Source organism: Ctenocephalides felis, unplaced genomic scaffold (assembly GCF_003426905.1).
Source record: "Ctenocephalides felis isolate EL2017-DRISC unplaced genomic scaffold, ASM342690v1 CF-g0.4_SCAFFOLD_03571, whole genome shotgun sequence".
NCBI lineage: Eukaryota > Metazoa > Arthropoda > Insecta > Siphonaptera > Pulicidae > Ctenocephalides > Ctenocephalides felis.
In genome coordinates this window covers 43832193-43845585 of record NW_020539725.1, presented here as the reverse complement: position 1 = coordinate 43845585, position 13393 = coordinate 43832193, and the positions used below count along the sequence as shown (strand labels likewise).

The 13393-nt window shown below is 26.7% G+C and overlaps 1 protein-coding gene across 2 annotated transcripts; it reads left to right on the top strand.

Annotated features, from left to right (window-relative positions):
- The first annotated feature begins 2357 nt into the window (after positions 1–2357).
- On the top strand, positions 2358–13291 carry LOC113386784 (putative defense protein Hdd11). 2 transcript variants are annotated; one of them, XM_026624538.1, is made up of 5 exons: positions 2358–2428; positions 8466–8589; positions 10734–10943; positions 12924–13021; positions 13096–13291. In XM_026624538.1, exons 2-5 carry the CDS (start codon positions 8467–8469, stop codon positions 13163–13165), a joined length of 501 nt encoding a protein of 166 aa, XP_026480323.1. In that variant the 5' UTR covers positions 2358–2428; position 8466; the 3' UTR covers positions 13166–13291. The 2 variants fall into 2 exon arrangements, with proteins under 2 accessions (XP_026480323.1, XP_026480325.1); XM_026624540.1 differs by having other exon boundaries at positions 2363–2373.
- The last annotated feature ends 102 nt before the right edge of the window (positions 13292–13393 follow it).

Genomic DNA, 13393 nt, shown 5'->3' with positions numbered 1-13393 from the left:
ATAAATCACATTTCATTTAAACTTAACATGAGTTAATAAATTCTTTAACCTATTTTAACAACTGTCATTGTGGAAGCATGGTTGATTTTGACGCAAGCCGGTAATTATTTTTATGCAGTTAAATTTATCTTGGACACGAACCTTGCCCAATACTGCCAACATAAAAAAATGTTTAACGTTTTCAATACCAACACTTTAAAACAAATGACATGATTGTTAACGATAAAATCAAGCCAGTGCATCTACTTTACCTATTAATAATAGATATAAATATCTTCGTAAATGTAATAGCAGAGTGCAAAGCAAAGTTTTAAATTGTGCAAAAGAAAATAGCATGAGCATATCTATTCTACCAGGAATGATTTATTTCTTGAACTTAAGATAAGTAACCTATGTAAAAAGGCCGATGTCGATTGTCTGGTTGAATTCGATTGATGAAATCAGAAGTAAAAATATAAATATTTCCAGAAAACATGATGTTTTATACCAGGGCTTCTTAAACTTTTGTCCTTCACGACCCCATTTACGATTCCGAGTTTTTTGGCGACCTCACTTATGATTGAAAGTTTTTTAATGACCCCACACATATAAAAAAAAACAATAATATTTTTAAATGATTTATTTGTTTGGTTACAAGTTACAATATACATATTCATACAAATATGAAAATATATAGTTTGAGAATTAGTTGAGAAAATACAAAAATCAAGACATGATGTTATAAAATAATATAAATATTTGACATTAAAATCTCTCGCATCCCCAGAATTTTCCCATGGAATCCCATGTGGGGCGCGATCCATAATTTAGAAAGTCCTGTTTTATACCAAAGAAGATGACCGTATATCCAGGTTTGACCGGGACAGTCCTAGATTTCCACCTTGTGTCCCGGGTTTTTCTAAAAGCATTATTTGTCCCGGGTTTAGATCTTTTGTCCCGGGTTTACCATTTTTCGAAAATTATTAGGTAAATTAACAAAAATTCTGAAAACAAACAAACATGTGCTGATTATTTCAAATTAATTAAGAAGAAAATTGAATCGAATTTTATACAAGACTCATAAGCGAAAAATACATATATAAATATCAAAAAATATAAGAATATAATATCATAGATTTATAAAAAAATAATATATGTAAAAAATTTATTACTAAAAGTCCGCAATTTTAATAAAAAAAGATTCATAATTGACCCTAAAAAGCTTTTATTTTAAAAATTGTCGTCCTGGTTTTGACTTAAATAAGTATTTTAAGCAAATTGCTGGAACTTTCTGTGCCATGCTTCAAAAAAGATTAATTTTTTTTAAAAAACTTTGAAAAAAGTAGATTTTTGGGAAATTTAACATTTTTGAAAAAAATTGTTTTCTTGGAAAAAAAAACTTTTGAAATAAAATGTTTTTTTAGTTTTAAATATTTTGGAATTTTGAACGTTTTTCCAGAGCAATCGCACTGCTTTAGCTGCATAGCAATGAAATATCGAAGCGCGTAAGCGCTGCATCGCCGTTCAACGTACAAACGATGTTACGGAACCCATAGAAATGTAAACAAAATTGATATATATTATTAAAATCTCCTTAAAATATTTGATAATTTGGTGTGCATATGTCTAATAATCATTTTTGATCGCTAAAAGGCATTTTTTAACTTTTTTCACTAAATCTCCTAAGTTGTTCATCTTGTCAAAATAAGTAAAATGTTTTTTGAATTATTCAAATCGAAAGCTCCGTTCTCTCAAAAATTGAATACCATTTTCGGCCCCGTATTTTCGGAACGGCCGGACCTGCCTTTATCAAAAACTAATCAGCACGTCTTCTTATCAATAGGAATCGAATGTAGTTTGAGTCATTCAAATCGGTTGATCCCTGTTTTCGAAATTGTTGACAAAAAATTGTACCCGCACACACACACATGCATCCATTTTTTCCAAGGTAAGCCACAATGTTCAGAAACCTCTAAAACGTAAAGATATATAAAAATTTTCATTTTAGATTTTCTTGCGATTACTATAACTTACCCTACAAGAAGTTAATTGAGAAAATATAAAAATGTTTAGCACAAAATGTTCGGTCATATTGTCAATCGGCAATTATAGAAGTTTGTATAATAAATCTGTGTTCACAAATTTTACTCGAATTTAAGATATTGATGAGTAAATATTGACTTGACTTGACTAAAATATTAAATAATCTGAGATTTGTAGATATAATAAATATGAATATTAATAACGAAACCAATTACGGATGAACTTTCAGTTTCTTTCGATCCCTACTACCGCGGTGGTATTTGGTATGGTGGTATGGTCATAGTAGGGATTAATTTAAAAGCGGACCTGATGTCTTGATTTACCACACTGTTGGCATTTCGCTTTTATCAAGTAAGTGAGTTTTTAGTTATTTGTGTGAATTTTGTAATCATCGATACATCATAAGGTATAAGTTAAAAAAAATAGGTATCATTTTCTATTTATTAATTTGCTATAACTGGTGGTAAAATGAATTCATTAATGGTGGTAACTCCTGGAGAGCATTTCCATAAATAATTAAGTGTATTTAATTATTCAATACTTTGTAATTCAACGATGATTTTATTAGACATCGATATTTTTTGTACACTTTTTTGTTTTTGGATATAAAATCATGACATACTTAATCTAACTTGGAGCTAATTTGCTCCAACTCTAATAATGGCTTGGTACATATAAATATAAGATAGCAGAAATCCATAATATTTTAATTGGGAAGCAATGTCGAAAAATTGACTAAAAAATGATAATTAATTACTATATGTAATCGAATCAAAGATTCATTAAAGATTAGTAAAATGACAATCGATAGTAAAATAGTATCATAGAGTAAATGAAAAAAAATAAGAATAATAATGAATGCACTCGAATACACCATGAAACGTTACATTTTGGACTTTATATGAATCTTTTAAATCATCTATGTATGGTTGCACTGTATATTTTCTTACTTTTAAACATTTCTTTGAATATTTCCTAACTTGCCAAATTTTTCATTAAAAATTTGAATATATATATATTATACTAAATATTTGAATATATAATTAAAATTCATTATTGATTCATCTACACGATTGCTATTAAATTTATGCTACGTAGAGGTGAGATGGACTAACCAAAAATCTTAATTTTTATAAAATAAGAATATAGAAATTGTCTTAATTATAACGTATATAATTTGAAATTGCTTTTTAAGGTTTTACTTTGTGTGTTGCATTGATAATTCAGATTTTTGCTTTTAAAAAAGTTTTTTGCTTATGTTTTTTTTCTTCGCAAAAAATGATTTGTGTTTATAATCAAGTTTTTATTAAGTTCTTTGAAATCATCAAACTATTAATTTTGAAATTAATGTCTTAAGAGCCTCTCTAAACAAGATTCTTCGATGCGTTTTCATATAATATTTCCAAATGATATAAAAAATAATACCTGATAACAAATAATAATTTCGTATTGTCCATGTAAATAATTGAAGATGAACGTAAAACGAAAATCATCATCTATTTGCATGCCAATTTATCAAACAATGGCAATAATCATCGTAGGCCAAACCAATTTGTATAAATTCAATAAATAATATTATTAGTGAAAACAGAACGTATATTTCGAAACTTTATATACTCACATATATATTAGATATAATATATATCTAACGAAAAATATTTCTTCGAAATTAACACTAGATTTATCTACTAATACATGATATAATTTTCATGTCGTCGATATTCGCGATTAAATTATTTTGATACATAAATTAAAATTTCTATCCGTTTCTTGACTTTATTTTGTTGTTGTCTCATTTAATAATCGATTTTTGAAATTGTGATTACCAATTTTATTAATCTACATATTTCTAGTTTGATCGTAAGGTATGATTTGATAAAGCTCTAATCCCTTAAATCAAAGGTATTGTTAAGAACAAAGGTTGTATTTCGTAAGAAAGGTATTTATATTTTGGAGCAATTTTCAAATGCTTTAAATTATAAACTCGTAAATCAAAGAATATTGCAATAATTTATCATTTAAATTGAATCAATTCTCAACACGCGCCTGATTTGGATCTAATAAAAATTAAGCGAGCGTGTGCCAATTCCAAATTAAATTATTCATTGGATATTTGCACATTTATTGCAATAGAATGTTTAATAATTTATTATGATTTCATATACCACGACATATTCATAAATAATGACTTTTGAATCCAATTTTGTCTTAATTCAAAAACTTCGTTTTTTCAGTATTATTATTTTATATATCATTATGATTAGTGCCATTAAATAAACATATTTATAAAAAAATAATTAGGAACTTGGGAAATAATATTTGGAATGATACACATAAGATGAATATTTAAATATCATAATAAAAATGTTCTTCAGAGCTCAGAATATCATTATTATTAAATTACCGACAACCTGATATCAAGCAGGAGTGTTATTCACTATTTAATTGAAAATAGAGATGAAAATATATTTGCACGTGAATTTTCTGCAACTGCTACATTAATATTAAAATGAAAAATATATTACAATTAGAAAAATTCTAATTTGAAAATATTTCAAATTAAAATAGCAAAACCATTAAGTTGTCGTCTAAAAAGCGGCATTGTTGAGAAGAGCTTTCATCATAACAGCTCATAGAATTACAAAACATGAATAAAATAACAATTCAAATTGTCATAAAACATTAACATTACCTACTAAAGGTATTTTGTCAATTGGTTCTCATATCATTTATGTGCAAACTGAAGTCTTTAAAGTCTTACAAAATATCATATTTTAAAATAAAATTTTGCATTTGCTATTTAAAACTTACTCCTAATATCTTATTTTTAAGATTGGTTCCATCAAATTTAGATAATAGATATAGAGAAAAGTAATCTATTAAATTTTTCTTCTATTCAGCACTTTAAAGCTCAAAATATCATGATAATTTAGAGTAATCTTCTCTATATTACACTCTTCCTATATAATTATATAATTTTCTCTATACGTTTCAAAGAAAGGTTTTAATTATTGGAAAGAAATCTAACTATATACTGTTGTGTTGTGCAACCATCTATTTAGAATAGACCAACCAATAGATACCATACAATCCATTTGGGAACAAAATTGCGAATATTAATTTAAAAAAATCCGTCGAGGATAAGAAAGATAAACCTGATATAAATCAATTATTTCAGTTCATATACTTCAGACTTAATCGATTAGAGAAAAAAATTATTTTGCATGGTTTTTGAGTGCCCAATCAGACGGAGAAGATCAGTGACTAAAAAACATTATCGTTATAAAAAATTAATAGTTTCAATCTATTTTAGTGTGTACATATACATAATAAGATTTGTATAGGTGTACGTTCGTATAATCCATGTTCCTATATTCTTGTTTTGTTTGGAATTACACAATAAGTACGTGTGAGAAACTCTTGGATAGTAACCTTCAATTGAGCTAATCAACTTTGATGTGTGCTTTTGTCGCCTTGAACGACCAGTGATATTTATTGGAGAGAGTAAAAAATCATTTACATGCTATGCAAAAATAAACAAGTTTTAAATTTTAATATTTATCATGATCATTTTTTACCATTTCTTGCGAAATAAGTTTAACGATATAAATGCACACACACGCACATATACACATGTTCTTACTACTCAAAACTACTTATCCTATAAGCTTTTTATTGAAGACTAATGTTTCGCAAGAAACAACCCAACGGTTGTTTTTCTACCTCCTATTCATAAAATTCTTATAAACTTTTATGCGAAATATTGTCGAATAATGAAATACTTGTATAAAACTAATACTGATTAAGAAAACTTTTGCATATTTACTTCACTAATTTCGCAAAAAATTGTACTTCATATTATTAAATAAAATGTTTAAGCAACCTCGGTGATAAGTTCAACACAAGACTTACTATTTATATGTATAAAATTGCAAATTTTATCAAAACATTTCAAATATTCATTCTATTTTGCTAATATGGATATATATTGGCTGGACAATATATATTTTCATCTTCTCCCAATATTAGTTGTTACGTGATTTTTTCATATCGTTTCGGAATTGTCTAAATATTGGATTTCCATTATTTGTTTTACCTGACCCATCTATTTTATGCTTACCGTAACTGAATAAATATTTTACAAATTTGAAATCATATAAATATATATTTGAAAATAATTAGCAACCCATTCGTCAGATAATAAAGATAAAAAAAAACAATTGTATTACTTAACAACTGTATTAATTAAATGGCAATTCGAAACTTGATGTGTGTCATCATTCAGCAAACCAACCAGGACAAAAAAAAATCTTGATTATTTTTAAAAAGGATATTTTTAAATCTATCAAAAAGAGTTTATACAGGAATGTTTTCCTTTTAACTTTTTTATTTTTTATATATCAAGATATTGAAATCTTTATATTTCATTTGTTGACAATAGGATCAAAAATAGATGCCACACATTTTGATTAAAATAATAGATTTATTTATTTATTTAAAATATTGAATTAATTTTAACAGAAAATTATAATAGTAGCTAGCATTGGGCTCATATTGATTTTCGAATAACGTTTTCATTAAGCCTGGATTGTTCAACTTTTTATTTAATCATTTATTCATTGATAACAATTTTATTGAAGAGTAAATGACAAAAAAAATATTTATTAAATTTTGGATATAATTTGCACATATGGATGTGTTTTAAGACTTTGTGATATATTCTGCGGTTTGTGCAAAACATTTTTCTTGAGCGTTTGCATGTGCACATATATATATATATATATATATATATATATATATATGTAATCAATAGTCTATCGCGTGTATAATTAATTAGTTGAATACAATACATGATAGATAATAATGCAATAAATTTGTAACCTGTATACTTAAGGATATTCTTCAGCATGTTATATAAAATTGCATTTACATGTAATAACTATCTAATTACGGCTAATAATATAGCTGTCAATGTTATTTATATAAAGTCAAAATAGGATAATGCGTCATTTCCAATAAATAACAAGAGTTTGCGGAACATGCAGAACAAATTGCAGTGTTGATGCACGCATTATTTTAACTCCTTTGCAATAAATCCGATAAATTAATATTTTACATGGTTGATAAAATTATTATAATTGACATCATTGTCAATGATGATCTATTCTCATGTAATTGATTTCCTGAAAAGCAATAAATTATATGTATTTCTATCCCTGACTACAATGTCATTGCATTGATTAGTGGTCTCACCATATGATTTAACCTTAAGCTTCGAAGATATATATTTAACTTTTATGTGCTAGTTTTATTGAACAGTTTTTTATGCAACTTGTTAGAATTTCGCAAGGAGACAGTTTACCTACTTTTGAAAATTATGCAAATTTATGTAACCGATGTTTGAATAAATTATTTACTAAAAGTCTTATCGTAAGTGGGCGATGACTTCTCAGAGTATATTTTATTTCTCAGTTTCATGTAACTGGGTTCCTTACCGAAAGAATCTGGAAAAGATGTTCCTGTCTAATTAATTAGTAATTTTTTACAAATTGATGATCCCAACTTAAAATCTCGTATTCGAAATTTTTATAAAATCTATCTGGGAAGAGTTGACAAATTCGCACTATAATTTTCTATCCTGCAATATTCTTTTCTATTTTGATATTCAACCCAATAGCTAATTAATAATGTTAGACACTTTTTATTCAAAATATTAACAATGATTTTAAAATCATATTTCGTTATTTTCATATATTCATAATTCACAAATTAAATATTGATAATCTTTATAAGTTTGTTTCTTTTTTCATATGCATTCTATCTTAAAAGACTGAAAAAAATTCTCGTTCATCTTTCATAAAAAAATGAGTTTTATTGAACTTGTTATACGAAATTCATTATACGAAATTAAAAGTCTAAGTTTAAAATTTTATAAAGAAATACTTGTATAATGGGTTTAAATTGTTTTAATAAAATAAGACAATTTTAAGGACATTCCTAAGTAGGATCGTTTGTTGTTTTAGATAATTATTCCACTAAAATTATATTTGTTTTAACGCCCATGCCATTGCCTGAAGATGATTTTTGCCTATTTTATATTTTATTATTTATCCATGTTTGGATTGTTGTCTTGTAATTTTGAAATTTATTCGCTTTTGCATAATCGTTATGTATGTCAATGCTGGCCGTTGATCGTTGCTGAAACATGCTCGTTTTCCGGAGGAAAAGTATTGACAAATTCTTGAGACGATATCTTTCATACAAAACAGCTCGTTAAATGTTAACTATTCAGAGATTTTTAAATTAGATTATTTTATATATTATAGAGCTATTTTATATAGTAACTATAATTTGTGATTTTCATGTCCATTGTACTCCATGAAGTACAGTGACTTTAAATTGCATTAATTTTATAACTAAAAATAATATTAATTTTATTTCAGAATGGCTTTCCGATTCGCAATTGTATGCTTGGCCTTAGCCATGCCCCTCGCCCAAGGATATTCTGCGGGAGCACCCAAAGAAGTCTGCGAGAGCTTATTACCCCAACATCCTTATAAACCACAAGTAAGTATAATATATTATTTATAATAATAATTGTACTATTGCTAGGTAATTTAACCCTAGAATGATATTGTGCTTAACAACAAGTGAATTTTTAACCGTCTTTTGTCAATGCATATTTTGAGATATCATCAAAGGTTTATTCAGAAAATATAAAACTCTGGTTTAGTAACAAATAGTCTTTTTATTTTTTCAAAATTTCCATCATAAAAGTACCTAATAAAATTACAAAAGTCTGCACGTATGCCTCGGATGCGTCTAGGGTTAATATTAATTTTATAGAAATCCACAAAAGCTTGACATAATCCCGTAAATTATATTATTTTCTGTAATATAAAAATTCATCACCTAATTACTTGTTTCGTTTCATTTGTTATGAACAATTACAAAAAATTGAATTTTAAATACTGAGAATTGATATACCAATGCCAAGATGTGGTCTGTAGGTGTTTGAAAACAAGTTTTTTTTTATAAATTAAAATTAACTGATGCTATCGTTTAGCCGATTGTTTTGATAATAATTCTAAGAAATCAAATTGATATTTACATAATTCAAACTATAGAGCCAGGATTATTTATTTTAATTATCTGCAATTATATGTTTTAATTTCAGTTTGCAATTAGTCTTATAATTTTGATTTACATTCAATGACCCAAAACAGTCATAAATAAATAGATTTATTTTTTTGGTTCTGGTTTTAATGATTTTAATAAATAAATAAATAAATCATTAAGTTTAAACCGCATTTAAAATATTCCCTCACAAAGTAAATTATTGAAAAAGAAGATCATATTTCATAAGTAGCATTCTAAAAATAATCAAGTAATTCACAAAAATTTATTTTAAAATGTTAAAATTGTGACAATTTTTTTGAGCAAAGGACGAATACAATTCTTTTAAAATACCCTACGAAGTAAAAAGTTAAAGGAATTTTAGCATCGCGTTAGGTCTTGAATGAAAAATTATGTCTAGATTTTAAAGCTTAAACTGTTAATAAATAAAGAAACCACAATACGGACCAAATGTTAACAAGGATTTACATCTCATCTAACGAAAGTTCATGAAATTTTTAATACAAAAAACAATACAGTTGTTTATTTATAATTGGCTTTATAAGCTATATAGTACAAGTTTATACTTGTTGATCTATGTAGAGTACATTGGCCAATAACATTTTTTTTATTTTTCTTCTTTCTATCATTTGAAAAATACGGTGATATTTTAATTTATTCGATTCTATATCAATTTATTTTATAAACAGAGCGCTCTCTCAAGGGGGGCGCCAGACTGTTCTAAAGGTAGGGCGCACACATATCTGTTTTCAGAATACTATTTTCAAAAATAACCCAAAATTTTTGAAATGATATTAAAAAATTAACAAAAAAAAAATTAGTTTTTACGCATATTTTTCACAATATTGCATATTAATTTGTAGTCTGATAATATCAGTTGAGAATTTAAAAAATTAAATTGTTTGAAAAATTAAGGAAGGCGCAACTTTTTTTTATTAGAGCAGGGGGGCGAGGTGCAAAAAAGTTTGGAAACCAATGACTTTCGGTGTTAATTTTACAAAAATATAGCTCGGACAATGTTTAGCAAAAACCACCCCTTCGCAATTGACATAAATATCGTAAATTTTTTGAATATTCGAATTTGGTTTAGAATCTTATGTATTACGGTTAACGTTATTTTTATATAATACACTTGGGCTAAATGACCGACTGGTTAAAGGCCTTAAATAAATAAATAAATATAATATACTTAATACTTAACACGTTGCCGTACACTTTTAATTTGACGATATTGCTTAGAAATATACTTTTTTTAAAATTGTTTAAGATTGCCAGATGAAATTGAGTGTAAGTTGTATGTTTGGAAGTGAAAATTATTAACTATTATTAAATTATTAATTATTAGGCCGTTGTTTGCCTACATATCGCTAAAGATCGGACGGCTATAGCCGTCCTTTGCGGCAACGTGTTAATATACTTTGTGTTTTCAATTTTCATGTCAAACGATTCAGAATGACTTGAAACGTTAGCTTACAATTAACGTTAAGCAAAAACAAAAATTATTTTTTCATACATTAAGAAGTTATTATTTAAATCATTAATAAGTTACTTACCATTAAATTTCCTCTCCATAGTCCAGCCCAGCTCCGTACGCGTTACACGTCAGCGCAAAGCAGGCAAAGGCTGGTGAATTCATCGAAATAAAACTCCAAGGCAAATCGGCACAAGACACGATCAAGGGCTTCATCGTGCAAGGACGTCTCGGCGACGAACCGGTCGGAACATTCGACGTTTCCGGATCATCGCAATTAGCGCAAACGATCAACTGCGGATCAGGAAATGCTGTAAGGATAACAAATATTTTATAATAATTAGATATTAATACGTTTTATAAAAGAAATATATTAAAAACTAGGTGTGTGTAGTATTTTAGCATAAGGTAAGTTGATTTGGATAAAAACTATAGTGGCGTGCATGGCATCGTGCCTTAAGGCAAATTGTTGGAACTTTCCGTACCGGAATTAAATATTTGAGGGAAAAAAATCAGCAATCAAGAAATATTGATCAATGATTAATAGCAATTGTTAAAATTTTCAAATAGATAATTATAATCTCTATATATTTTACAGTTCATAAAATATACAGTGACGATCTTATTGCTAAAAATATTTGAGAAAATTTACATTAGCAAGGGGTGCCGAATAAATCTATCTGAGGATATATTTCTTACGATAATAAAAACGCATTTGAAATATATACATTTTCAAACTAAATTGTAAATTTAAAAAAAAAAATTTAATATTTTTGAAAATTTGAATAACAATTTTTTTCTGAAAATTTGAAATTTGTTCGTTGCGTCGTTATAACGACGCTTGTATACACTTGTATACAAGTAAAATGTTTTTCGAATCATTCAATCGAATTACCATTTTTGGCACTTTTTGCCCATATCTCCGAAACGGCTAAACTTGTCTTCACCAAAATAAAGCACGTCTTCATATCAATAGGAATTGAATGTTTTTAGAACCATTCAAATCGGTTGATTTCTGCGCCCGAATCCAAACATACATACATACTACACACACATATACACTTACATCCATTTTTTCTGAGGTATGCCAAAATGTTCAGAAACCTTTGAAACGTAAAGATATATAAAAATTTTCATTTTCGATTTTTTGCGATTACTATAACTTACCCTACGGGAAGTTAATAAGTGAGATATAAGGCAGAGTTTTAGATTTTTATAAAATACCAAAAAATTCTTATAAGTTAATTCTTGTTCCATTCAAAAATAATCAATAATAATGATAATTGCCAACTGCAATATAACATATTTTTTTAAATTAAATCGGGCAAATACAAAACACGTTTGCACAAAACTAATCAACGTATTTATTCTCAATAGATATTTTACAATATCACCTTAACTTATGTGATTTTCAAGATATTTCTCAAACAGATTTATGCATTTTAAAATTGATAGAGAATGTTTTAAAAAAAATATTTACTATTTAAATGCTAACTTCAAACAAATTACTCGACCGATCAATTCACCAAACTAATTAATTTTATCTTGAACCCATATATTTCAACAAGTTTTTTCTATGTAGAAACCTATCTATTTAGAATATTTTAAGTAAATACTATTAATAATGAAGAATTTCGATCAATTTTCATATAAGACTAATATATTATGTTGGCACTAAATGATCCATACAGCAACCTAGAGAATAAACTTGGAATTTTTAAAATCTTTTAATAAATAACATGATCTTATGATAAAGTAAAATTAATCGGGTTCAATGAAATATTTTTAAAACTTTTAATAAGGTATAGGTATATATAAAAATAATAATATAGATGAGATAATTAAAAATTGTTATTCTAACTATTTGTTCTGAATATAATTATATTCCAAGACAACTTTTTTAATACGTGACCTTTAGTCTACAAGCCGTGGCAATTAAATCATCAATTTTAATGGAGGCACTCGACCGTACATTTGTAATTGTCGTATTTTTTCCCACTACGGATTATAAACTCATTAGATATATCTGTTGATTATCTATATTCATATATAATTGGATTGTGTATATGTATAGTTATCGCAATTAGTACATGAATATATTAAGCATTTATGATTTACTCAACACCTCTTATCGCAAACAGAAATAAATATTGCCTTTAACGAATATTTAATTGCTATTATGTATCGTGAATTACAGAATAAAATAATTATGATCAGGAATAAATCCAATATGATAAAAAATTCTATTTTTAAAATGTGTACAAATATAATATATATTAAAATTACTTGATAGAACGCTGCAACACACAAGAAGCACGATGGAGCCGATGCCCAAGTTATCAGCTTGAAATGGAGCCCCCCTGCAGGAGTCTCAGGAGTAGTCAAATTCAAGTAATTTATATTATTATTTCAGTAAAACACATATAAAAATTACTTTGAAAATAATCCAATATTAATATTTTTAGAGCTACTGTCTTATTGGATGGTGCCACATTCTGGGTTGGTCTGCAATCAAATGAAGTGAGAATTAACTAATAAAAAAAATGTGATAATTAAGTTATGAAGTAGTAAATTAATTAGATTGATAGAAACATACAAAATTTCTATTTTGGTTTAGGGTTATGTAAAGATTTCTGTAATATATTTTTAAATAAAAAAAAGGATAGAATGTGATATGTAGTATTATTTTAGACGCTCGACAAAAATAAATTTTATATTTGTTATATAAAAACAAAATATCATATAAGATTTTATATTCTTCTT